The 27,930-nt window shown below is 39.9% G+C and overlaps 1 protein-coding gene across 5 annotated transcripts in view; it reads right to left on the minus strand.

Moving 5' to 3' along the window:
• Positions 1-4,493: 4,493 nt before the first annotated feature.
• LOC306852191 (protein shisa-6-like) overlaps positions 4,494-27,930 on the minus strand; it is a gene marked incomplete at both ends in the record, with an annotated part of 45,593 nt that continues 22,156 nt past the window's right edge. For 2 of the 5 annotated variants that reach the window (XM_079388872.1, XM_079388871.1), the window contains 4 exons: positions 4,494-5,314; positions 8,509-8,661; positions 9,254-9,274; positions 11,520-11,582. In XM_079388872.1, the coding sequence (XP_079244998.1) occupies positions 4,494-5,314; positions 8,509-8,661; positions 9,254-9,274; positions 11,520-11,582 (1,058 nt within the window). Of the gene's footprint in view, positions 5,315-8,508; positions 8,662-9,253; positions 9,275-11,519; positions 11,583-17,030; positions 17,070-27,930 lie in introns of all 5 variants that reach the window. The other 3 variants (XM_079388873.1, XM_079388869.1, XM_079388870.1) reach the window with 3 other exon arrangements.

The raw sequence follows: 27,930 nt of genomic DNA on the forward strand, positions 1-27,930 counted from the left end.
GTTACAGAAACACCTACAATCCTTTATATTCACATTAAAACCAATCCAATCTCATGAGACGCAATGATTTGAACAACATGGAGGAAAATGTACAGCAACCTGACGCAAAGGAGGACAACCCAAACACAGGACTAAATCTGTCCAGCAGCGGCTCAATCCTGACCTGTTCACACCAAACATGAGAATGTTTCTGAGTTTAAAACCGGTTTGTAAAGAGAAATGCTGCAAAATCCCTTCTGATCCAGCATTTCATCGGATGTTTGGTGGAGGTTATTGCTGCCAAAAGGAGGATCAGGCTGTTATTAAATTAAAGTTATTAAGGATTCACATATTTTTTTCCTTCCTGAGCTATGACGATTTTCTCAGTGTGTTCATCACAGACCTGGTTGTGATTGAGCTGAAGATCGGATCATTAGGACTAGGAATGTTTTCTGGTTTATTTTGAAGCCATTAAAGAAGAAAATCTGTTTTTCTCCTCAGATTGCTTTTGTATTGATTGTGGATATCAGTTGAGGAGATCAGACCGAAGGCTGCAACGCTTCAGACATGCAGGGGTTTTTGTTTCGCAGACATTGGCAGCTGTCCATGATTAAATGAAGGCTAAATTGGTGAAAGCAATTAATCAAGTTGGTCACGATACAGCTGATTATACAGTGTCAGGACTCACGACTGCTGCCAAATCAATGTTAAAGAGTTCACTATGGTATGCCAGTTTCTATTATCTTAAACTCTATCTTTATTATCTTAAGAAACTTTGTTTCTTGCATTTTTGTCACAAGCAACCAAATTATGGCATTTGCTTTATGACACTGAATACTTTCCAGATCCAAAATAATTATGATACTTAAAAATCCACAAAGGTATCATAAAAGTCTAAAGTCATATTATAGCTTTGTGTTTCAATGATTGAAAATGTGTTCATTCTTTTGAGACCATATTTAAATTTGCACACAAACAAATGAGATGTGAGGCCTGTGGCAAAGGACAGGACATTCAGTGTGATTACTATCGTATGGCTTCAGTAAGATTTGGAAAATGCATAAGCCGTATGGACTATATTTAAATGGATAGTTCACATAAAATGAAAATACCCCTTGATTTACTCACCTTCAAGCCATCCTAGGTGTATATGAATTTCTTCATTTAGACAAATATAATCAGAGTTATATTAATAAATGTGCTGGCTCTTCCAAGCTTTATAATGGCAGTAAATTGTGGTCAAGATTTTTAAGCAAACTAAGGTGCATGCATCCATCATAAATAATGCTCCACACAGCTCTGGGGGTTAATAAAGGCCTCCTGAAGAAAATCTATGCATTTGTGTAAGAAAAATAGCTGTCCAATGCCATCGGTGAGTCGGAATCATGTACAGTAAGAGTCCACTTGTGAACATCTGCATCCGTCGTGAGCATCTCGACCCGAACGCAGCCGTCCCGCACCGTTCATCCCCGCAGTCACGGCCACCATTCACACCTGACAATTCATATTTCACATCACAGAGGGGATGTTTGCGCCGCCGGGTACATGCGCTGGGCAAAGTGTCAGGCTACAGCAGAAATCTATCAAGACTCCTGCTCAGAATGTAAAGAAGGAAGCTTTAATCATTTCCATGGGAAATGCTGGTTGCTAGGCTACAGGTCAGTCTTGAGAAATTACTTAGGAGAGAGCCGGCGATGGTGCAGTATATGTAATATTAAAGCAGGCTGTATGCTAATTTGCAGAGAATCGCAGCATTTCTTCACTTTGGCTTTTTGAAATATGTTAATTTGAGACAAGAGCAAACTGTAAACTTAATGGAAGCGCTTGGAGCCACTTCTTTTTCTTTAAAAGCCTTTGAAATGCACCGTTGCCTGTTTTATTCACAAGTACCATGTGGAATATGAAGATTTATGTGGCGTATTCAACCCTTATGAGAGTCCTTAAGAGAATGATGGAAAGTATTTTCAGTGTATTGGGCAGGCACAAAGGCTAAATTGTCAGTTTTCAACACACAAATGCCTTTTTCAGAAGCGTGTTCCCAACTACTGCAGTTAAAAAGCCGTCTCTCGTCTCTGAGCTCGGCCGTTCTGACAGACAGATGGTAAATAATTTACGAATTATGTTCCAAATTCATGCAGGGAGAGCCTGCCTTATACCTCACCCTGACCGGGATAAAAATTTTAGCACAAAACATTGCATTTTGGCTGAACAGACATTGCTCTCAGAAGTGGAAACCTAGAGGGCTTTTCATTATTTTATATGGGACCGATGTTTTAGTCAGCAGCTATTTGCACAGTGGAAGCTTTCGCTCGCCTCGTGCTTCTGCTTTCACGTCAACCAACACGGACTCCATTTAAGTGTCATATTTTCATCTAAATGCTGATAGGGAAGACGTGGGGGGGGGGGGTAGGAACCGAGATACGAAGCCGTCTCACTCCTTAAGCTTTTGCAAATAAGAAATGTAAATGCAAATGTCTTTGTTTGTGTGTGAGAACTGCATTTTCACCCCTGAAGTTCAATGAATTTAAAGGAGGTTTCAGCAGCTCCGGCTGGTATGCGAGCAGCGGGTATTAATTCACATGTCCAAAATAATAAATAAAATAACCCAATATATCACCATATATTGCTGAAGCATATTTGGTTGGTTAGTTTTCAGACATATTGGTTTTTCTGGCTCTGCATGAGAGCTCTACAGGGAAGACGTGGCGATTTGTCGTGCTGCTCTGATTTCTAGGTGTATGTAATTGCATTTCTTTTCCTTTCAGACTGTGTTACACAAGTGTTCCCGAAGTTAAACTGTAACGTGACTTATAAATATACCAAAAACCATTTAAAAATGAATAGCTTTCCTGAAACTTTCAGTCAAGGTTGTCTGTAGCAAAACCCCAAAGAGAAAGATGGTGAACTCTAAGGTTAAATGGGCTGTTCTCCTAAAAATAAATGTTCTGTTATCATCTGCTGTTTCAAACCTGTGACTTTAGCTGTGTTTCAAAGGCTGCTGTGCCACAAGCAACTCACATTTTGCTAGCTGTATACAGATTTTTTTGTTTGTTTGTTCACAAATTGGACAATGGCTACTTCTCTCATGAACTATAATGAGCATGTTCCTTAAATCCTTATAAAGTTATGCAGGCTTTATATAATAGAGGTTATGCACCACAAACGTACATGGTAAAACAGGTTGCGTCATTTTCGGTTTATTTATAAAATGTGCACAGATTTGATCTTAGAGTGTGCATGCTAAAATCCACGCTAACTTTCAGATTTGGCAAACAAAATGGCAACCATAAAAAAACTAGCAAGGTTAGCTGATTCTTTTAAAAATCCATGGAAACTGGCATCAGTTCATAGTGCTCTTAAAGCGGATGAGATGAGAGCTGTTTTCGTGACATTCGACATATACCTTATTGTATTTTGGGGTGAACTAACTCTTTAAATTGGCACCGCTTTTCCTTTTCTTCTTTTTCCTTAAAAATGGTTTATCTTATTCTTTAAATTTAGCTGTTTTCTATATCATGGACCATTAGACCGGAGCTCTTTCAGATATTTCAGTGTTTTCTTTTGAGGCACATGAACCTTTTTCACATTCATTTTCATGTTTAGAAAAATAAGGAAGGTTTATTTGAAGCTACTACAACAAGCATAATATACTCATTTGTCTTGTGAGTCACTGCAACACAGTCTACAGCCAGATATCAACAGTTGTCTTTTTTTTTTCCAACAACATTCGCCCGGTTCCCATTCTACAAACACATTTGAAAGGACACACATACAGTATCATATTACTTTAAATGGTCCAACACTGTATTAGTGGGTTGTCTATAGTTCTGAAGTCTTGAATTTCTAAAAATCAAACTACAATAATACAACTGCCAACCAGAACAGACTTGTTAATTTACTGTGGCTAAAAGAGCTTATTTACAATCATCTTCGCAAAATAATCAATGGCAATTAACTAAAGAGAAAAAACTGATATGTGCCAGCCATCACCAACCGAACGAAAGAACAGAACAGAACGAAATGCAACTTTTACTTGATTGTGCTTTTTAACCCACAAAGCCACTTCGTCGTTGAAATGGAGCGTTTTCGTAGAGGCACCAAAAGAAGTGTGTGAACATCATAAGAACGTCTAAAGCTACTGACTAGGACCGGAAGTACAAACAGTATTTGTATTTATATATATATTTATGTATGTATATATAAATTTATACAGTTCTGTTCCATGTCCATACCTTTTAACGTACGTTCTTTCTTCTGACGATCTCTGCGAGTCCCCATGCAAAGCCCTTACGAACACAGAATCTGTAAGTCTTTCCTTATTAGTGGTCAACAAACACATGGTAAATGAATGGATATGCACACAGAAATGTGTCAGTATTGACTCTAGACTAGCTGGTGCTGGGTCAGTCTCTGAAGAACTGCTGGAAAGGCCCGGATCCAAGTCTAGACTGGCTCTTTTGCACTTCTGTTGTTGCTTGGGCTTGTGGCTCAACCGTCCGAGAGTTTGCGAGCGGTTAAACAGTCACTTCGGTCTTGCTCCCTGTGCGGTAGTGATGGTGATGCTGCTGCTGCTGCGGGACGTAGTGCAGCTGCTCCACTGTCTGCGTGCGGCGTGAGGCAAAGGCCTGCCTCTTGGAGGCCGTCTGGTTCATGGTCGCAGTGTTCTGCGGTGGGGTGTTGTTCGAGGCACTGGGATGGGAGTGCATTTTTGTCATCTTATAGCGGTCCAGGAGGGGCGTAGTGGGCATGAACACGTCCGTGTGGGATATGGCTCTGGACATGGACTTGTCGCTGTGGAACCCGGAGCGCTTGATGGACATCATCTTGTCGGGCGAGATCAGCGGATCCTGCGACTGAAGGCGGTCCTGCGAGTAGAGGCGGTCTTGGGAATAGAGGCGGTCCTGGGAATGCAGGCGTTCCTGAGAGTGAAGGCGCTCCTGCGACGTCAAGCGGTCCTGCATGTGGATGCGGTCCTGGGAGTAGTGGCGGTCCTGTGAGATGAGCCGCTCATGGGAACACAGGCGCTCGGCCGACAGGAGCTGCTCATCGGAGAGGATGCGTCCGCCATACGGGGAGATGCCGTAGGGGGACATGGGATAGTCGTTTGCATGGCTGCGCTCGGGGGACAGCACACGGTCCTGGGACATGGCCCTCTGAACTCTGCGGGGACGCTGGCGGGGCGCTTGCTGCTGCTGCTGCTGTTGCTGGGCCTGCTGCTGTTGGCTGCCCTGGGACTCCTGGTTCATCTTGATCATGTGCAAGGGAAGAGTTCCTCGTGCCGCTAGGTCTGGAAGATTCCTCTTCCTGCTGTAGTAGTCGTCAACGTCCTTATCCGCTGTGTAAAAACACAAGCAGTGTAAGTTTCTGAGCATTTAAGTCAATATGAAATCAAAAGTTAGTTGCTGGTCAAACTGCTTTTGCCTCTCAAATGACTTTCCTTTTTACCTGACTTTTTAACCACCTATCTGTTCTGATATATGGAGACTTTTATCAATGAATCGCCAATAGATTAAACCAAGTCCCATACAACATTTTTTGTTACACTTTATATTATTTACATATCTACATATCAACTAGTAGTCAGTAGTCTGTCTGCTTAATATCTGTCTATACTTGATGGACATACTACTGACTAGAAGTAAACTCGCAAGCACCCATCAACTTATTAAACTAACCCTAACCTAACAGTCGAATGATACTCTAATGAGAGTTATGTCGAGTTCACACTGCACGATTTTAGCCCCGATTTTTATTCACCAACAAGTTTTGCGAAATCGCCAACAAATGCCCGAAATTAGAGACAAATCGGTGCTCGTTCACGCAAGTGACAATCACGCAGTGTGAATTATAAAAGACGTGATCTGAGAGAATCACAGATGCATTGCTGACGCCCGTTAAATATTTGGCATGCGAAAAATCTGGACCTGTCAGCGATTCAAAATCCTGCTGTGTGAAAAGAGTTCTGACATCGCCGATGACCTACAGCCAATGAGAGAGCAAGATACAGGGCAGCGGAAAGTTCGGCGAGGAGTTATATGAAACATAGTTTGCGGACCAGACAGAGTTATCAGTGATTCTTTCTATTGTAAAGTCATGCAGTGTGTAACCTCCTGTCGCCGATCTATCGTGCAATGTGAACACAGCAGCAACTGAATGCTAATCCAGACAGCCGTGCAGTCTAAAAACAACGGTGATCTGAAGACTTTCAAAATCATGCAGTGTGAACTCAGCATTAGGTAACATGTTATTGCTAAGCTACGCATAGTTTGTAGAATGTCTGAAGTGGACTATTTAAATAAAGTGTAACCCTTTTTTCTTGTTGAATATCGAATATTTTTTGTTTGGGACTGCATCAGATTACATATGTAAAATGGTTCCACACACCATTTAAACTGACCAATCACAGTCAAGTAATAAGATACTTTAAATCAAAGAGACTTGATTTTGTCTACAAGATTGATCACAGCTTGAGAGCTTCAGGACACAAATACGTTCAGGACAGTCCGGACAGCCAGTACTGTAACGAACTGCATGATTGGAACTGGAAATAATGAAATTATCCTCTGCTCGGAGGTGTAATGAATACATTCTGGAGGAGCTGATGTCCTTGAGATCTCAGATAGATTTCTCCACACATTTAGAGCCCAGTAATATCGAAGTGAATGCAATAAAAGAGTGTATCAAACAAAATTACAGCCACAAATCTTTCTATAAGTGAGAATTAATCGAATAACTGTGATGAGAGTTTTGTGAAAAAAAAAAAACTACAAAAAAACCCTACAGTAATTCACAGCCCGAGGTAGTGGCAGTCATTTTTGTGGGACATCTGAAACAGCGTCTCTTAAGGGGATTAGATTCAGTTTGTTATGAGATAAAAGAGCTAAATAACACCATTTATCTCACGCTCTGTGAAAGGACGAACACTGTGTTATATGGGGAAATTAATGGCACATAATCTGTTTATGGTGATTACAGATTAAATTAATCTTTCTTCATAAAGGAGTCTCCTTTTGAAGGTTTGTGGATATTAGCAAAATAAACATCACGAGAAGGAGGAGGATGCTGGAGATGTTATTATTAACAGGACTCTACCGCACGGAAACGGCACAGCGCTCAGCTCTTGCCTGTTGGCTGCATCCAACACGATCTGTCAGCTCAAAACACCGCCGAAGCTCCAAAAGAAACAGCTAAGCCTTTCGGCTACACCCCACAACAAATAACTTGCTTCGGAGGCATATCTGAGATTCGGTGGAGGCGCTGCCGCAGGATAGTTTTAAGGAGGGTCTGCTGCCATGAATAGTTTAGTTTATGATTGCATGTTTTCACTGGTGGAGGCTCGGCGGACGCGGAAGAATTGCAGATGAGTGGGGCTGTCAATTTCCCCGGCCTCGGCTGGGTTCAGGACCAGGAGTGATCTGGGGCATTCTTTATGCAATTACACAAGCCTCAGGGGAATTTACTCTTCACTTAGGGAATATAATGAGCTGAGACCATATTACACAGCAAAAGAACCTGCCACTAACTGAATCAATACGATAGGGCTAAGGCCACGAGAAAGCTCTACTCAGTGATATCAGATTCAGATCGAATCCGTGGTTGCGGGTAATAGCCGCCTGTTGAGGAAGCATACTAACAGTCCTGATGAGATAAAATGAAGGCTGTGATCCCGGCGGTGAGTTGCAAGCGTTGGCCTACGAGTTGCCCCCGCAGCCACCGTTACGTCACACTTACGTCGACTGTACTCCACATATAGAACCACATATACAGTGTGTTTACAAAGACAGCTGCATGAATGCATTGTTTCACAATGCATCACGCTCGAATGTTGATTGCTGATTAGCTTTCACAGCGGACAGAAAATAAGACTCGCTGATTGACGTGATGGAGTGGCGAAGACGCCGCAGGAGCAGCTTTTGACAGTCCGACTGCTTCCTGGGATCTGAAGGAGCCTCGCTCTTCAATTCAGTTATTGCATATTTTCTAGATTTATAAAATTCAGAAAGTGTAAATCTGGTCTGCAATAATTGAATTAACAAGGTATTCAGGATTCATGATCTAGATTCATGCTAAATTGTATACTTTTTATGACTATTAATTTATATTCGTTCATGATACATTATAATCATACTGTGTGTAGAAATGAACATGAACCTAAAATGAATAAATGCTCTGTATTTCACATTTGCAACCTTTCTCATAACTTTAATTGAGACCTTATTTCATAAAATTCTTAATTAATATTAACGAAATATAGAACATGAATATAAAAAGAAAATTTGTAATGCCAACTCTAAAGTTTCTCATAATTGTGACTGTACATCTCACAACTGGGACTTTATCTTTCTATGTGACTAATGTTAACAAACCAAACCTTATTTTAAAGTTTAGCTAAAAATAAAGCAAATAGAACCATATTTGCTAAGGCTAAACTGTCAATAATCACGTGCACATGAGATCTCGGTTCTGCGCTGCGTCACCGGCCCCGAGACCCCTAAAGAAAGATCATGCTTAGCAGAGCTGAGGACATACTTAGTCTCTTGAGCGAGGAGTATTTGTTGAGGTCAGCTTTCACGGCAGATTCGTAGGACGGGGGGAGGTGGGAGAGGCTCTGGAAGGAACGCGAGAAGGACAGATCGTATGGCTCGGTCTGTGAGGTGAGGATACTGTTCATCCGGGTGCTCTCTGCGGGCAAGACAAAACAAACCATCCAATCTTTAACTGGGCAAAGTCAAAATCACAAATGCAAACATCTCCATTGTCAAACGGAAGCTCTGTTTTTAGGTTTTCTGCACACATTTGACATGTTGGAAGACATAATTGTGAGGAGGGATGATGGGGAACGTCTGTACTGGATTTAGGCTATAAAAAGACCAGAGTCGCAGTGCCACAGTAACCAATGGCATTCGATCGGCCGTCTCATTGATAGCGGAGGAGCGGTTTGGGTGACTGATGTGATGTGATGTGTGCGGCGGCCCCTGCGTGCCCGTCATGCCAGTCCGAGTCTGAGCAGGCTGAGGATCAAGCCCTGGTTAAAAATAGGGCGACAACACTACAGGGAGTCGGTGGGACGCTCGCACGGTGGGTGGACAGGACGGGACGGGTGGTGGAGATACGAAGGACGAGCAATGTTTACATAACAGCATTTTGATCTCGCTCAGTTCATGCTATGGGGTTCAGCTGTTTGTGGTGTGTGGAGTGGAAAACATTCATCTTCATTGGAGGGAGGAGGAGGAAGAGGAAAGATTGAGAATCAATGATGTTGAAGATAACTTACCATGCCTTAGAGATCTGTGAGCTGGTCAATTCAAGGGAAAAAGAACGCAGTTCAATAACAGCACTATGTGGAGAGAGCAGATGAAATAGAGTTGGGGACGGGCTGCTTGGTTTTCTCGTGCTCTTGTAATGATGAAGCATCGTGAAATGACAGTTTGAATTGGGTTTTTTGTCAGAGAGACTATTTGCACCAGCTGTAGAGAGCAGTGTCCACACAATGTGACGGGTCTCACAGCAAAACAGTGTGGTAAAACTAGACAAACTACAAGACCACGTGATGTGGGTGGTGGAGACGTGTGCAGTAAACTGACTTAATTTTCTACATACAGACGTCGTTCTGTCCACTAGAAACGCTCTTGGATCAAGAGTGGGCTTTTGGCCATTTACGACTGAAAACCAACAAAAACAATTTTCTTTTTTTATTAAATACTGGTAGTAACAGTGGCCTGGCCATCATGGTGTATAGCTGCTTGGACCAGCAAACCACCTCTTTTTTCTGTTAAAAATCATTATTTGTTGTTTAATAAAATAGATTTTCAGAGTTCAGGTTGTCCTGCAATGCAACGTCATCACAAAATTAAAAGGCTTTATGTATTGTCCAATACCTCACATTTCCAAACTGGTTGGAGAGCACTGTATATTTAGGAAGTGTATATGCATATTAAAACACATACACTACAATTTGAAAAGATTTTTCTTGTTTATGTTTTTGAAAGCAGTCTCTTCCAAGGCTTCATGTATTTGATCAAAATACAATAAAAACAGTTATACTGTGACATAGTATTATCATTTAAAATAACTGTCTTCTATGTGAATATACTGTATGTTAAAATGTGATTTATTGCTATGATCTTTACTCCAGTCTTCAGTGTCACATGATCCTTCAGGAATCAGTCTAATATGCTGATTTGCTGCTCAAGAAACATTTCTGATTATTATCTGTTATGATATTATATTATCAATTATTGTGCTGCACAATATTTTTGTGGAAACCGTGATGCATTTTATTTTTCAGCATTCTTTGATGAATAGAAAGTTCAAAAGAACAGCATTTAATTAAAATAGAAATCTACTGTAACATTGATCATTTGATCAATTTAAAGCATCCTTGATTAACAAAAATACTAACTCATTAAAAAAAAAACGTTTAAAATGTAGTGTATTGTTATTGAACTATATGTAATGATACTATACAACAGAGGCTTGATTATTAAGAGTTAACTGTCTGGGACCTTTCACAACTTTGATTTAGCGTAACTGATTTTCTGTTTCACAGATGTTTTCGCAGATACATGGTTCCATATTCAGATACTGTATGCATAACGTATTTATTTGTTATTTCATGAAATATTATTTATTTTTAATAGCATATGTTGCTAGACAAATTGCAAATAATGTACAGGCTCTTAAGAGACTGATCTCTGCTTGGACGCTAAAAGGTTTGACAAAAGCCAACTGCAGGCTGAGCTGACCGATGCTTCAGAGAGGCTACTGTATAAGCATAAGTCATTATAAATCACAGCAATATGGGAAGAGTATCTCTTTTCGTACAGTGAATTAGCTGCTGGGTGTGAATGCAATAACAGGCTTTGTCATAAAAACAGGGATCCATTGGGGAGCCTTTGAAGCTTGTTGGGTGGGAAAGCGATCCATCTTTAGTCTCCCATCCTCCACCAACCCAAGCCAGATTTGAGTGCTTCACCAACGGCAGGGATTTAATCAGCGCTAACAAGCTGAGCGTTTCTGCTCACTAGTGAGAAGCTTTCCAGCCTCACAATACAGCAACATCAGCTGGAAGATTTAACAACAGCCCGAGCCCTGCTCTCATGCCTACAATAATACATTCTGGAGACAGATGATGGTAGTTTTGAGGCACGAATTTGAACGGATGCTGTCCTCTGAACGCAGACGGCATAGCGCTTTGAAGAATTGAGTTCTATAAAGGTCTCATTTCAGGTCACAAAAATATAACATGAGGCTCCAGGTGTCAGATTTATAAGCTTTGGCATGTCAGAGAGGCTCAGGAAAGCGTGGTAATTCACTGCATGTCTGGCTTTAAATTGCGACCTCTCCAGACCATTGCCTCAAATCAAGATCCTCGGTTTGTTTCATGGTAGTGATGATGATGAAAATGGACAACGCCATTGATCTGTTCAAAGAACCAGCTGATCTTTTAGGCATGCGGACACAAATAATCTGTGAAAAGCACTCGACAGTAAAACTACACCCGTGAAATGGTGCTGTTAAATGAGGAATGTGGTTCTTACCATTTTTAGGTGTTCGAGTTGGGCTACTGAGACCAAGATGGTTGTAATTATGTTGATGGGCTCCTGCAGAAAAAGCAATGACAAGTCTGATTTGGTTGCAAAGTAAAGGCAAGCATGATCGATTGTAATCCAGAGCGTGATCGCTCCAATGGGAAAAATGGCCTTTAGCAAAAAGGGAAGCACATTAATAGCTAGATAAGCATTGCAACATGCACTACGTGGCCAAATGTAGCATGTGGACCAGCAATATGGGCTTTTTTCAGGTTTGATTCCCAAACCCCAGGCTTTAAATAGGCAGTGGATCCTAGTTTGCTGAGAGGATCCTTTACGCACCAGAATCACTAAACCTTTATCATGCTGAAATAGAAAAATCTGCTTAAGCATGTGTGTGCTTAAAATAGCCAAACCTGCCCACATACATTTGGCTATATAGTGCACATAAAGCATATGACATCAGCAACAAACAACACATGTACAATCAACACTAGTGGTCTGCCTTTTTAGAAATATTTATTTAATTAATTAAAGTCAAATGCTTACTGTTATCACTCTAAAATATAAAATGAACTCAATTGCATAATGTTTACACAAAATCACTGATACTTGAAAACACTAATTATGTGTTATCCATTGACAGGGAACTGTATATTTTCAAATTGGCACTTGGCAGAATGACCACTTTTGTTAATCGCTCATGCATGCACAGTTATTGAATGATGGCCATAATCTCAGCGATGCAATGCTCTATCACTCACCAACAGCTGCAGAAAAGCAAAACGTGTCATTTACTAAATTGGAGGTTGCAGTTATAAGTTGCAGCAATAATGGACGCGCTGCATATGACGATGTGCATTAGTTCAGAGTTCATCGTAATCGGCACATCATTGAAAAGTGTTGAGGCTGCTTCACCAGTTGACATTTCTATTTTCCCTGCTTTCAAGAGCTGTATTACAGGACTAAAGTTGCTCTGTCATCTGTCACGAAGTCTGTGTGCGTGTGTTTAGCGCGGCGGGAGGCTGATGCGGTTGGCGCGACGGCTCTGTGATGGGCTGAGATGGACCACGGTGTGCTGAGCGGTGATGAATGGCAGCTATTCTGAGCTGGCAAAGATGGGCTCATGAAGCGCCCGTGATAAATGGATGAATACTAGAGGGAGCACAGCGTCATGCTCGTTTGGATATCTGCTGTTGTGCCTGTTTAAAAATGCATTAGAGTGACTAGTTTAACATCCATTTACATCTGTCATGGAGCTCAGATGAGCGAAGACCCCTGTTTCGATAGAATGGAGTCAATCGTTGCAGTTATTCAATTAGTTGGGTTTGTTTTTGCCCAGTAGCTATGGTTCCCTGTGGTTTGTTTACTGTGTATACAATATAGATTAATAGTTTGTGTCTATAATATGGTTCTTTAACCTTGACAGGCGACCCAGACTCTCAACCATCCTACTTTAGGACATCCAAGTATACTTTACAATGATATTTATTAACATTTAAAATATGATAAAGGGTCTGAAATACAGAATTAGTCTGAAGTTATCCTCTGCACTGTCTACAGCAACTTATTAAAACTGACAACTAAAAGTTAAGGAGCGCTTAGGAGGCACACACATCCCAAAACATCTCAGGTCCACTACATTCACAGCAGCACTGATAAAAAGCTAGAAGTCAAAGCTCAGTCTTGAGTTCTAATTAATAAGAAGCATCGTCCAGTTCAATGATCCTGCTTTAATCTAGGGACCAATTAGTTGCTTTTGAGAAGGCGGTTAGTTGAAGTCTGGCTGCGGGCCGGAGGTCTGCACTCTCTCCAGTCACTCTCTCTCTCTTTCTCTCTCTCTCTCTCTCTCAGCATACGTGCCAATTTAGGCTCGCTTGGCCCGAGTCTCTCAGGCCATTTAGTCAACAAGAAGGGGCTCGAGCTGACTGCTCATAATGCGTCGCGAGGTTAATGAAGAGTTTCACTCCAGCTCAAGGAGGTGAAACGGTATCTTTTATTCCAGTACATCTGCCGAGTTTTGTTTCTAAAGCAGACAGCAGGTTGTAATGTTTGTTTTGCCTAGTTTATGACAGCATAAAAGAACACTTACTACCTTCTAATAGCTTAAAAGCTGATGATTTCAGAGAACGCGTGGAGAATTATTGTTATCTTGAGCTGTTTGGAGCGACTCGCTGACATTAACAGCAGTGTGGTCGCTTTTAGAAGTCATAAGCTGTGTATAATTTTTAATATCCGCCCCGGTTTGCAATGAAATTTACTTTGTATGAATCAGACGCCACAAATGTTGTTGATTTGGCCTTTTGAAAGCGCAACAGTAGCGACGCCAGAGCCTACAGCTGATGAATCGTCACTTTGCACATACTCCTGTTTCAGATCTAATATAACCTGACAACAACACTCTTGTTCCAGTTTGAATAGTAATGTCCAGATGGCCAAGCAATGATTCAGTCATTTGACATTTCTCTTGCTTTTCCTTCAGAGAATAAAATGCATCGACATCATCAGAAGGGGTTGCTGTTTGTCATCGCATTTACATCAGATCTTTTTGGATGTGTTTCATTTTACACTATCATTGGATAGTCCAGGATTAGCACAAAAGGAGCTCACAAGAGGTTGGCGTGCTTTATAAGAAATCTCACAATAAGCAGTCTTAATCACTGGAACAATTGCAGCAGTAATATAATACCATCTTGTGAGGCATAATATTAAACAATACCTGGACTAAAAAACAAGTTAAAAGTTAATTTATGATGACGGCGTAATTAACATTTACTCTGATTGTGGAAATAATGTTCAAATCAAATCCAAAATTTATTACAAAAAAAAAACAAGAAGTAGCACGTAAGCAAGGTCATGCGAGAACATTTGCATGAACAGCTGTGTAGCCTCTAGTGCTCATTCCCTTCTGTCTCATCCGGTCCAGCCCTGTGCTGACGAGAATTAACAACACGCTTCTGCCTCCTTGATGAATACATCCTGCCAAAATCTTAGGTCAGTAAGCTTTCGGCATGCCAAGCACATCTTATAGCACAGCCAAATACATCTGCTTGTCTGAGTTCCTTTGTTAAAATATCTGGCTTCGTATGACAGGAAACCCAATCGTCCCTTATAAAAACCTGATGAGAGCGGAGTATAGTCTTGAAAACCCACTCGAGCCTGCCGCTCTCCAGAGGTGATGCTGCTCAGACTAATGAGGGGCCGGAAGGGATTGAGACATGAGTGGGAGGGAGGGCGAGTACGAGTACGAGAACATCACATTTCCTTCCAGAAGTTGGTCGTGTTTATGCACCTGTTCAAAATGCACAGCTATGACACTGCTTTAGAAACAGGGCTCTTATGATATAGTCTTGTCGGGAACAAGGTCCGGCCCGATGGTCCTCAATGACAGTTTGATGCTAATTCGCTTGATTTTCTCCTGTGCTTTTGACAAACGTGGAGCTGGAAAGCCACTGGGGTTTGGCATTTAACCACTGACAAAAACGGTTAACATTTAATTGTGAAATGCCATGGTAGTCCTACATGTATGAAAATGCAATTCCCCACTGAAGCGCACATTTTGACCTGTCCTGCAATAAATAATGCTGTAACTGAGCTGCAATCGAGCTCTCTGTGTATGACATCTAATAACAGTCCACACACTGTTCTTCCTCAGTGTTTTTGTCTTGTTCTTCAGTACAAATATCTAAATATTTTTAAAGGGATAGTTCACCCAAAAATGAAAATTCTGTCATTAATTACTCACCCTCATATTGTTCCAAATTCGTAAGAGCTTTGTTCATCTTCAGGACACAAATGAAGATATTTTTATGAAATCCGAGAGCTTTCTGAGCCTGCATAGACAGCAAAGCAACTGAAACATTCCAAAGCCCAGAAAGGTAGTAAGGATATAGTTAAAATTGTCCATGTGATATCAGTGGCTCAACCTTAATCTCACGAAGCTACGAGAGTACTTTTTGTGCACAAAGAAAACAAAAAGGATGACAACAATTTCTTCTCTTCCGCGGCAGATTCCGCTGCACGTTCACGACAGTATTGTGCATTCTCTGCTTGCAAACAAGGCGCAGCGCATCCAGGTTCTACATCAGAATGCCGGCTCCTGCATCAGCAGCATCACATGCATGCATCGTGACACTCTCTGAATGCACGTTGAAGACTGATGCAGAAGAGAAGAAATTGCTGAATAAAGTCGCTATTTTGGCTTTCTTTGCACACAAACAGTACTCTCATAGCTTCATAAAATTATGGTTGACCCACTGATGTCACAGGGACTATTTTAACGATGTCCTTACCTTTCTGGGCCTTGAATGTGGTAGTTGCGTTGCTGTCTATGCAGGATCAGAAAGCTCTCTGATTTCAAGATCTTAATTTGTGTTCCGAAGACGAACGAAGGTCTTACGGGTTTGGAACCACATGAGGGTGAGTAATTAATGACAGAATTTTCATTTTTGGGTGAACTATCCCTTTGAAATCAAGACATATTTTTTTAGAGAAGCGGGAGAAATTGCGGGGCCCCACGTAATTGCGTGCTTTTGCATGGTGGGTGACCACGCTACTGCAGAACCTTGATACATTTTGACACATTTTTCAGAAAACAAGACAGAAAATAAGTCGTTTTGCTACTCAAGTAAATGTATCTTGATTCAAGAATTGTACTGGAAAACACTGCGCAAGGAAATCATTGTTTGCATTGTATCCTCTTTACTAGCGAGTTTTCTTATCATTAACTTGTGGATTTGGAGACACAGTAACCTTTGGCTCTTGAAGCAGAAGGTTGATGGGTAAATAAAGCTTGTGTATTTGCTTTTAAAGCTGTGCTGCACTGACAAACACATACTGATTGAGTCACTATACAGCTTCTCTCTCGGGATAAGATGGAAAGCTCTGCGCTGGATCATTTAGCAATATCACAGACATTTCAGCAATTTCATGGACATTGACCAAGACACGTTCGCTCCATACTAAACAGGACATCAAAGCACTGAAGTACCTGCAGAGCATTTCCAATGTGTTTTATTTTCTTTTTATTCATTTACTTCTCATTAATGTAATAATGACAGTTTAACTCACAAGAAAAACAACAAAAAGAAAACATGTACAAACATAAAAAGACCCTTCGGCTTGCACATACCAGGTTGGAGGATGCCGGCAGAAGATCTTCTCACGAGGAGCATCATCACGTCGCCCACAGAGATAAGCACAGATTTTTCTGATGTCTTCTTTAATTAATAAGAAGTAACATCATTCAAAACTGTCTTTATCCCTGCGCTAGCATGTGTGCTCCTCTGTCTGTCGGAGGCACTCTTAATCCGAAGCAATGGAGGAACAGAGAATCCAGAGGAACAAAGACACTACAGGGGTGCAGATTAAGCAGGAGAAGAATGATCTAATCAGAGCTACATGGTGAGGAGTGAGGTTACACAGACTTACACATCCACCACAAACACAGACACAGACACAGGGCAGAGGCAGAGACTGAGGGAAGAAACACACTCATCTACACAGAAGCAGCGTTCCTACCATGATGACTCTGAGACCGAACCGGCCAGTGCTTCTCCCCTGGAAGACACAACCAGGCAGAGTCAAAGTGAGTGAACACATCAAAGACCTTTATCACCAGCATCATTTTCAGCAAGGCAAAGGGAGGCTAAAAAAATATTGACACTCGTGTCCAAGTTCTCCTTCCACTCAGCAAACTCTCTAGACCAAATTAATTAGGATGGAGTGAATCATCGTGCCAAAGAGAGAATGGAACTGATAGAAATGCGTCACTCGGATGACTGCGTTTTCAAATACACTGCAATTGTTGCTGAGAGCATTTGAGTAACTTCGGGGGGAAAAAACACAAAAATAACTGTGCATTCGTAAAAATTGTTGTTGTCTTTTCATACTCTGGATGCACATTTTCGCCCAAAACAGACAACACACAAAGCAGGTCATTGATGAGTGAAGCCTCCCACCTCAAGTGTTTTTCTTTTTTTTCCTTTTGAAAATATGTGAGTATTGTTCGCCGTCTCTTTGTACAGTTCCCGTTTCTGAGAGGCCTGTAATCTGCTCGTGGCAGGATAATAGCTGACTTCAGTATTCACTGTGAGACGCATCAAATCTGAGGTGGCAGAAAAATTCAATTTCTGAGTTGCAGACGCAATGCCCGTTACATTCTGTTATCCACATCCACCCAGCAATACATACAATGTAACTGATTATATATCAAATCCATGTCGGCGGTCATCCGACTAGATCTCTCTAAAGACCTTATGAGTTCTTTCAGAGCCTTGAGCTCGACTAACATCGTACCTTCTAGTGATTAATAATCACCAGAGAGAAGCACCACCAAAAGATGAAAAGATGCTATGAAGTAGCAAACAGTAATGCACTCTGACCACAGGCTAGTAGAGGTGTAGTGCTTTGATCCATCATTATTGATTACATATCAGCTTTTTTCACCAATCATCCTCAGTACCTTCGACCACTGCGCACTATGACTGAACTTTATTACATACTAGGTTAATACTAGGAATAATGCAAGATACACTTGTAGGATTCATTGTCACTGAGGACAAAGGAAGTGATCAAAAATCTTTCTTTATTATGTGTTTTTTTTTGTCATGTAGACGAGTTTGATGCTCTGTTAGATGTAAAAGTACAATCTGTCACTGACAGAACTACTAAGCCATGTAAGCAAAATAATTAATAGTGGCAAATTCGTCTGTTTTAATTGCTTACATGTCATTTTTGGGCCTTTTTGCTCATTTTTATTGATGGAGCTGTATAAAAAGGACAAGGAATGAGGAGAATGGGTGATCTGGCTTAAAGCATGTACAATAAACACCAAACCACCTGTAAAGCGATTCTAAATGACAACAGTGTCAATACAGTTCAGTGCTGGTTCAATTCAGATCAATAACATGTAAAGACCAATGTATGATCAATGAATATGAAGTGTTTTTTATGAGTTGTGTGAGTGTGTATTAGTGACTAGGCTGCATCTCTGGCACAACAGCAAACAGACTGGATTCAACGACGGACTGGATTCAGTCGCTGTCACTAACGGATTGGATTCAGACGCTGTCAGTAACGGATTGGATTCAGACGCTGTCAGTAACGGATTGGATTCAGACGCTGTCAGTGCGGACCGGATTCAAAAGCTTTTAGTAACGGATTGGATTCAGATGCTGTCAGTAACGCATTGGATTTAGACACTGTCAGTAACGGATTGGATTCAGAGGCTGTCAGTATCGGACTGGATTCAGACGCTGTCAGTAATGGACCAGATTCAGATACTGTCAGTAACAGACCGGATTCAGACACTGTCAGTAACAGACCGGATTCAGATGCTGTCAGTAACGGACTGGATTCAGGCGCTGTCAGTAACGGATTGGATTCAGATGCGGTCTATAACAGACCAGATTCAGACACTGTCAGTAACGGATTGGATTCAAACGCTGTCAGTAACGGACTGGATTCAGATACTGTCCGTAACAGACCGGATTCAGACGCTGTCAGTGTGGACCGGATTCAGACACTGTCAGTAACAGACTGGATTCAGACGCTGTCAGTAATGGACTGGATTCAGACGCTGTCAGTAAAGAATTGGATTTAGATGCTGTCAATAACAGACCAGATTCAGACACTGTCAGTAACGGATTGGATTCAAACGCTGTCAGTAACGGACTGGATTCAAACGTTGTCAGTAACGGATTGGATTCAGACGCTGTCAGTATCAGACTGGACTCAGACGTAGTAAGTATCAGATTAGATTCAGAAGTTGTCAGTAATAGACACTGTCAGAAACTGACTTGATTAGTCAACGCCAATAGCCTTGTGGTTAGTGTGCTGACACATAGAGCAACTGTGCTCACGGCGACCCGAATTTGATTCCCGATGTCAAGGTCCTTTGCGGATCCGGTTCCCCTCTCTCCATCCAATGCTTTCCTATCTGCTCTCTACTGTCCTGTCCATTTAAAGGCATAAAAGCCCATTAATATATATATTTAAAAAGGTATTGAACTGGATTCAAATGCTGTCAGTAACTGACACTGTTAGTATGGAACTGGATTCAAACGCTGTCAGTAACAGCCACAGTCAGGCTGGCGCTGTGATAGTGAAGCAGACCGCCAATGAGACGAGCTCCACAAACATGTCACCGAGGTGCTGACAGAACAGAATCACTCCAACTGCCCAGCAGACTCATTCTTTCTCAGCGACAGCAGTCGATGTTCACAGAGATTTTCATTTAGATTGTGACCAAACAGTTCTACAAGAGCACTGCAGGAGTTGTTTGCTTTTCATATGAACAGGTCACAGCATGCTGGAGTATTTCGAATGGAATCAATGAGGGACGAAGAAGCATTTATGCAGGATTCCCACATCTTTTGAACTCGTATGAATTTAATGGATAATAATTTTTACACAATTTATTTGTTGAGATTTAATTTTCATATATTTTTTTAATTTTACATTGTGTATCTTCGGGTAAAGTAAAGCAATCCTCCCAAACAACATGACTGCAGCATCAGAGTTTCAGTGTTATTACTTAAGACACTGCCAAGCCTGATAATCACAATTTTAACATGCCCTGTTATTTTACAGTATTTGAATGACCATAGGAATATTACAGACACAGATTCTGATCATTTCTGAATCCTTATACTGAGAAAGGCTTGAAGAATCTACATTTGATTCACATTTGAGAGTTCAAGGCTAAAAATTGTTCAGAGCTACTGTTTTTTCCTTAAACAGTCACGCACAAAAATATGTTGGTGTAAAATGGCCATTGAACCTGAAGGGCAAAAATGCTGAAGAGTAATATGCATCAACATAACAAAAACACTGACATGTTATCCACACAGAAGGAATTTATAACCATTAAATTGAAGTAAAACCTGCACAAATAAATAATTTAAAGATATAACTGGATCTGAGAACGCAAACACAGAAGAGGTACAGCATAACATTGGTGTGTGTATTCACAGCACTGTGCTGCTGTGAACGAATGCATCAGTAACCAATGCCAAGCCAGTCTCACTGCAGTCAGTTACAGAAATGCAGCTTGTTATTTTCGAGCTTTCTTTGTCTCTGCATCACCATCCTAAGCGTCTACAATCAACACTTGCTGTGAAAAGCACTTGGGTGGAGTAATAACTCACATTAATTAAACATCCCGGGCAGCAGTTCACTTGAGAGGAGGCCTTTTGTTCCCGAGCACAGAGGCTCACTTCTATTAACAAATTAACAAATCAAATCTCTGTGTGCCTAAACCTGTAGAACCGAGGAGAAGCTGTACGTACTGTATGACGGTTATATTACTTATATCTGTCCATGTGATATTAACATTAGCATTTTCTGTTCATTCATTGACTTTTTGCTTGGTTATTTGTTAGATAAGCTAGTATTAGACTCCATTTGAGAACTAGATGCCGTTTGCGCAGCACATTTCCACACAGCAGAGAGATTCAGTGCTCCGGCCTGAAGGAATTTCAATAGGTTCAGGGTTGTGATGATTCATTGTAGTCAGGAAAGCACAGCGTGAATCCTCCCTGATCCTTTTGCATAATAAACACCAGCGGTTTAATTTGGGTATGTTTGTGCAGATCTGATATATTAACTATGTAGATTTTGTGTGCAGAAATATTTTCCTTTGTAATGAATATGTGCATGTATGTAAATCCTGACAGCAAAGTGTGACAATCTGAAGCTCATGACACATGACACGCTTCAGCAACTAGCGGAAAACTGATATTAATCAGTGTGTTCTGCATAAAAATCTTTCATTACAGAAGACAATTTCCATGAATAGGGAATAAAATAAAAGGGAATAAAAGAGGGCTGGAAAATCTTTCAAAATTAAGATTGTTTTTTCAACAGAGGCTCAAACTCCTGCCACTTTTATTCCAAAATCTAAATGTGCCCTTAAATTTAATCATCAAAATAAAATCCATTGAAATAAAAATAAATAAATAATAAATCGTATGTGACCCTGGACCACAAAACCAGCTTTAAGTCGCTGGGGTATATTTGTAGCAAGAGCCAAAAATACATTGTATGGGTCAAAATGATTGATTTTACTTTTATGCCAAAAATCATTAAGTAAAGATCATGTTCCATGAAAATATTTTATAAATTTCCTACCCTAAATATATCAAAAATTCATTTTTGATTTGTAATATGCATCGCTAAGAACTTCATTTTGACAACTTTAAAGGCGATTTTCTCAATATTTAATTTTTTTTGCGCCCTCAGATTCCAGATTTTCAAATAGTTGTATCTCGGCCACATATTGTCCAATCATAACAAACCATACATCAATGGAAAGCTTATTTATTCAGCTTTCAGGTGATGTATACATCTCAATTTCATAAAATCCTTATGACTGGTTTTGTGGTCCAGGGTCACATATTATTATTACAATACTACTACTACTACTAATAATAATAGTAATAATAAGAAAAAAATAATAATAATTATGGAAGCTATATTGCAAAAAAAAGAAAAAAAGAAGCAGTGTTATTTTTTAAATGTACCATGGTAATATGATTCCTTAAAGTACGCTCGATTACCATGAACATACCATGTCATTCTTTCTGGCAATATTTTATACGGTGTGCAGTGACAGTATCTCATAAAATGCCATGGTATGTAAAGTCAGTATTACAATCCTAATGATAGAGTATAATAATAAAAGATAATACTGTAGCAATATATATTAAAAAGCATAGAACAGAAATACACAAATTATAAAATAGTAACCATGGAACAGAATGTACTGCAATGTCATAGTATGGTACATAGTAATGACCACCATAGTCATAATATTTATATGGTACCTCAATGTACTACATCAAATACTATGATATTACCATCAACCATGCATAATGAATATTATGATACTTTTTGGTAGGTCACAGAGATAACAGCGTACGATGACAGACTCTATTCATGGAAAGTGCCAGAATGTAGAGAGGACATGGAGCAGAGACGAATGGATAAGAGAAATTTAGCGTAATGTGAGAAGCAAATTTTCTTTCACGCTTTCCACGGAGCTCCATGTACAAAGGTGGTTTTAATTTCTGGAATCAGAGCCTTTTGCTTGTTGACAAGCTCATTATAGAGGGAAAAGTGCCATGGGAGGTAGGATGAAATAATACTACTGATCATGAAAGTCATTCCTCTGTTGATTTTTACCTGCTGGACTTTACTAAACTGCTGTTCACGATCAGAAAACCTCATGCCAAATGAACAAGCACATATCTGACCTCTCCAAATACATCATCAGTTATCAGTTATGAGACGAGCTTGTCATTGAAATCTGAGAGCCACCAAATAAAATATGCTCTAATGCATGCTTGTCTTTGCTTAAGGGTCTGGAAAACGTCCTAACATCTCTCCTTTGCTCTGATCAGAGAGTTGTTGCCATGCAAAACAAAACTCTCAGTCACTGTGCAAAATCACCAGACACATTCCCATGCATCACTTCCCCTGCCTGTATTATCAAAGATCTTTCTTTCTTTGCTTGATATTGAGTGTGTGCCAAATTCAAACGGCACTTGACCCAAAAAAGTCAAGGTCGGGCAAAAACTAGCAAATTTAATTATCGTCTGTTTTGAGCTCAAATGAAAGATTTAGGCATGACATGTCGTGTCTTGAGAGAAACGAGTTCATGAATAAAACTTTGTTTGCATAATAGAGGGGAAAATCAAATGAAAATCTTGACATATTCACCAGGAGATGCAATTTTCCCATCTCAGATGGGAAACAGAAAATTTTTCATTTATGACTGCTGTCAGTTGATTTTTTGTTGTTGCTCTATACTGTACCTCTTTTCAATAGCTCTGATAAAATCAAGTTTCTTTGTCTATCATTTGGTTTTGTGCTTGTCACAGACATATGGGTGATTTTGCAACTATGCAGAACTGAAGACAGAACTGAAGAATTGGCTGTGTGTGAATGTGAACTTAAAATGCCACAGGAAGTGGAAATGGTATATAAATTGGAATGACAGGAAGAGGAATCGACTAAATTCTACACGTTGTGGGAAATGAAGTGTTCAGTGCCACTGCTGCTTCACTGGGAAACAGGCTTTAACACGTTATCAACTGCTAAGACAACAGAAAATGTGAAAGAACACTTTTATACACACCCTTACGTTCCAGTAAACAACATGCATGTCGGCACACACACACACACACACACAGCTTGTGCAAACCCTTATGTAAGAGCCTAAAAAGACAATGCCGCTCTGAAGTCAGACAAAACCATGAGACAGGAAGCTCGCGGCAGCAGAGGAAGCGGAGGAAAGACAAGTCAAAGCAATAATTTAGATAATGAAAACAATAAAAACAACCAATGCATAACAATGGAACTCAGCCTGCAAAGGCTAAATTGTCGACTTAAGCAGCCATGAATAGATCAGCTAGACTGAGAGGGAAATTAAAAAATAAATTGCACAATATTTGGACTCTTTAATTGTAATTAGGATTCATAAAGTTAAATGTATAAACAAGCTTTCAGTCTTTAAAGGTTCTAATGTATTGTTCATGAGGAATGTGAGTCATAGAAGGAGGTGTTTAAGAATGAATGGAAAGTCGTTCTGAATTCCAAACATTGATTTGACTGCATCGCTCGCAGCAGGTCCTTCAGAGCCATCATGCAGATAATGCAGCCTCCACCTCTGATATTTGTCCTCTGTCTCGATCAATCCCCAGGGCTAAAACACACTTACAATGGTCACACACAGGCATTCTGAAGCCACTGAAAACATGTTTACAACATTGGTGTGTCTGGGAGACAGACACTGTGTTCACAAATGCCACAGCGAAACTGATCAAAATCTGCTGCACGTAAATATCAAAATGTTACTCACAAACTTACCCAGAATGAGAGTCAGTACCAGATGGCATGTCTAGTATGCTTTATAGTGACTGATCTGGCACTGCTGAAGAGTTTCACTGGGATCTCCAGTCAGGTGAATCCCTAAATTGAACATACAGTACTGTGCATCTGGATATATGCATGTCAGACTTGGCGTTGTATCAACCGCTATTAGTGATGGAAAACAGTGTATTTCAAATAAACCAGTCCATCACATACGGCAATAATAATATGCAATTCCTGACCATCAGACAACCAATGCCCTTCAACACATTCAAATACAGCTGTATGTAGAGACTGCTGTTCATTAAATTTTGGTAACACTTCATTCTGATACTTCACTTCATTAGACCTGCTACTTTAAGTAACTAAGTGACTCCATGTCAACTAGCAGTCTTTAGAGTATTAGTTGTCTGTCTGCTTAATATCTGCTAACACTTGAATCACATTCAAGTGATTATAGGTCATTTTGCAAGTATTTGCCAACTTATTCTACTAACAGTAACTCAAACCCTAACCTAATACTCTAATGAGAGTCAGTTGATGTGTAGTTGCAAATTTTAATTACAGTTAGTAGAATGTCTGAAGGGGATTATTGAAAAAAAGTGTAACCTACTTTTGTTCTATTAAGTCATATTAATAACTGAACTCAATCGACAATGAACTGATTTCAGCTGAATAATGACTGTTGACTATTGTCTTTTTAGAGCTGCTTTAGAGTGGAATTGAATTTTGTTTGCATGATTGAACCATTATTTTCTTGCTTATCACTGTAAAGCTGCCTTGAATCAACCTGTATTGTATAAAGCGCTATAGAAATCGGACTTAACTTGACTTAATAATGGTTGTTGCATTCAGTGTGTTCACATATAATGTTGCACCATCTACTTGAAGACAGTTTGTCATGACTGCATTTCAAATGTGCAATAAAATCGGACAATACAATTTCAATTTTACTTCTTTAACTCAAAATGGACAAATGTGTAATGTATATCCAGTGAATATGCATATGAAGAATTCTAAAGTAAACAAACTCTATGAACAAGGCTTTTTTAGTGAAACAGTCAGTTGAGTGGGTGGTTGGTGAATAAGATGCACTGAAACACTTTTCAACACAAAAAACTGCAACTGTTTAGCAAATTTGCCTGTATTTTAAGACTCTGTGCCTCTTATTGATCAGTGTCACGATTGCAATGATCTGATAGTCATTATATTTTCATGCTTGGTAATGGAGAGGAAGCATGTCAATCAATATCGTCCATGAATACATCCATACGGGCTTCATGGAAACCAATGGTTTGCCATCTAGGTCAGCACACCGACGGAGATTCACCAATTAGTGTTTTTGGCGAGATTGGCACGTTTACAGCACAGATATCATGGAAAGACCTTACGTTAATAATGTCATTGTCTTCACACATTGAGATGGGGGGAGAGAAAAGCAAAATTGCAAAATCCTCAAATAAATCATAATGAGCTCAAAGGCCAAGAGCAACTGGGAAAATTGAGGAAATTAATCTTCAAGACACTGGAGGTAATTTGTTTTGAAAGGCGCAATCTAACTCATAGATAATAGATAATAACATTCTGATAGCGCGCGCTGCACTCGAGACACGGTAAATAAATACATCTGGACAAGCACACGAATGTGGAGAAAGGGCAAGCTAAAAGATGCTGAAAACCCACCAGCCTTTATCCGTGTGGAGGAGAAACCCACCTGCTGCTCAATAAGAGAAAAACAATCTCACCTTTCACACTCTTACACAAACCAACCAGCAGAGAGAAAGTCAGTTTGTAATGATGAGCACAAATTAAGAATAAATCATGTATTTATTCACAGAATAAGTGTGTATAACTGGACGTTTTGGCAGAGAATGCGTGATGTTATTGCTATCATTTCATGAATACATTCAGCGCCTGCCAGTTTGGGGCTGCATAATAATGTTTACAAAGTTAATCACAAAAATATAATCCTGATTATTAATTGCAATAATTGCCATTTCAATATTTGTTTTTTTTAACATTTTATCAGAATTGCACTTTTACATAAGCATAAATAAAGACAAGTGTTGAGGGTAACGCATTACAAGTAACTTGAATTATGTAATCAGATTACTTTTTTCAAGTAACTAGTAAAGTACCATGTTACTTTTTAATTTACAAAGTTACTTGTTCAAGTAAGTAATGCCAGTTACTTTGTTTTCCCATGCATTGACTGACATCACTCCTGTCCCCATGTTGAGAGAAATGGGTAGGCAGTGCAGAGGAGTTGTGTGCGCTGTGTAAACTACAGTTGTACAGTAGTAGATTCAGTATTCCTCAATATGAATAAAACAGTGAAATGCAACTTCAGCATGACTCAAACCTTTGCTGCTGACCTTTGATGATCCAATTCAACCATACTAACAAGCAAAAATTACTTTAGATAAATATAGCATTTGTGTTTCTTTCTTTCTTTTTTTGTGATTGTGAAGAAAATTTGGAACTTTTTTCTCCAGTGTCTTATTCTTCCTGCAATGAAGGTATTTTTCACCAAAAACAATCCAGAAAAAACTTCTTTCGTAACTTTGTGGATCTGCTGGCTTCAAACAGAAGCGACAAACAGGCCACAGCTCTCATCCAGCGCTCACCTCTCCCCTGGGCTCCCGATAACTGATGCGTGACTGACTTCACCGGCTTTAATTAAATGTTTTCATGCTTGCCTTCACTGCTGTATCTCCAACAGAAATCTGGCTTGGTGAAACTCTAGTGCCGTAGATGGGATTTTTCTCGCAAGCTGACAAAGATATCGCAATGCACCGTGAGCCAGCAGGATCCCATGCTTTGAGCCGTTCATTAGAAGGTTAATGCAATTACATTAAATGATAATTGCACTTGTACTGTTCCGTCTCCAGGAGATGAGTTCGAGATACGTGTTCGGCATTCACACTTACTTAGCGTGAGCTGTTAAGACCTGAAACCAGATCATGCATTATGCCTAATATGCGGATGATGAAATTGACATTGCATGGGTTATATTGTCATAGGTTAATATTCTTCTGACTTACTGAAAATGACTCATGTGTCCCTTAATTGTGCTTTACCGATTCCTCTGACTATTATACTATTATTTGTTTTGTCATTATTCATAATAACTATGGCACAGAGTCTCTAGAAAGAAAAACAGGGAAAAAAAAGGTTTCACAACATTTTGATGTCTGTACCTGTGATTACACACATTGTGTGTGCTGTTACCGCTCTCAGGAGGAGGCAGGATCTGTTCCAGAGGATTTTAAAGGAGCCAGACACAATATTAATAGCGCAGCGGTGCAGCACTCAGGAAGCTAATCAGTTCAGTGTCGTCTGAGACGTGATGTATTAAGTAAGCATTAAACGCATGTTTCGATATACCGGTATGAGAAAAGGTTACTGAGAATACAAAGAACCGCTGTGAATGTGTTGATCTCTGAAACCCGTTATTTATAAATGAATTGTATGTGTTAAAACATTTAAAAATTTAATTTAACATTACTAGTGTATATTTTACATTTCAATTATCAGCATTATACTA

Source organism: Barbus barbus (genome assembly GCF_936440315.1).
Source record: "Barbus barbus genome assembly, chromosome: 32".
Lineage (NCBI taxonomy): Eukaryota > Metazoa > Chordata > Actinopteri > Cypriniformes > Cyprinidae > Barbus > Barbus barbus.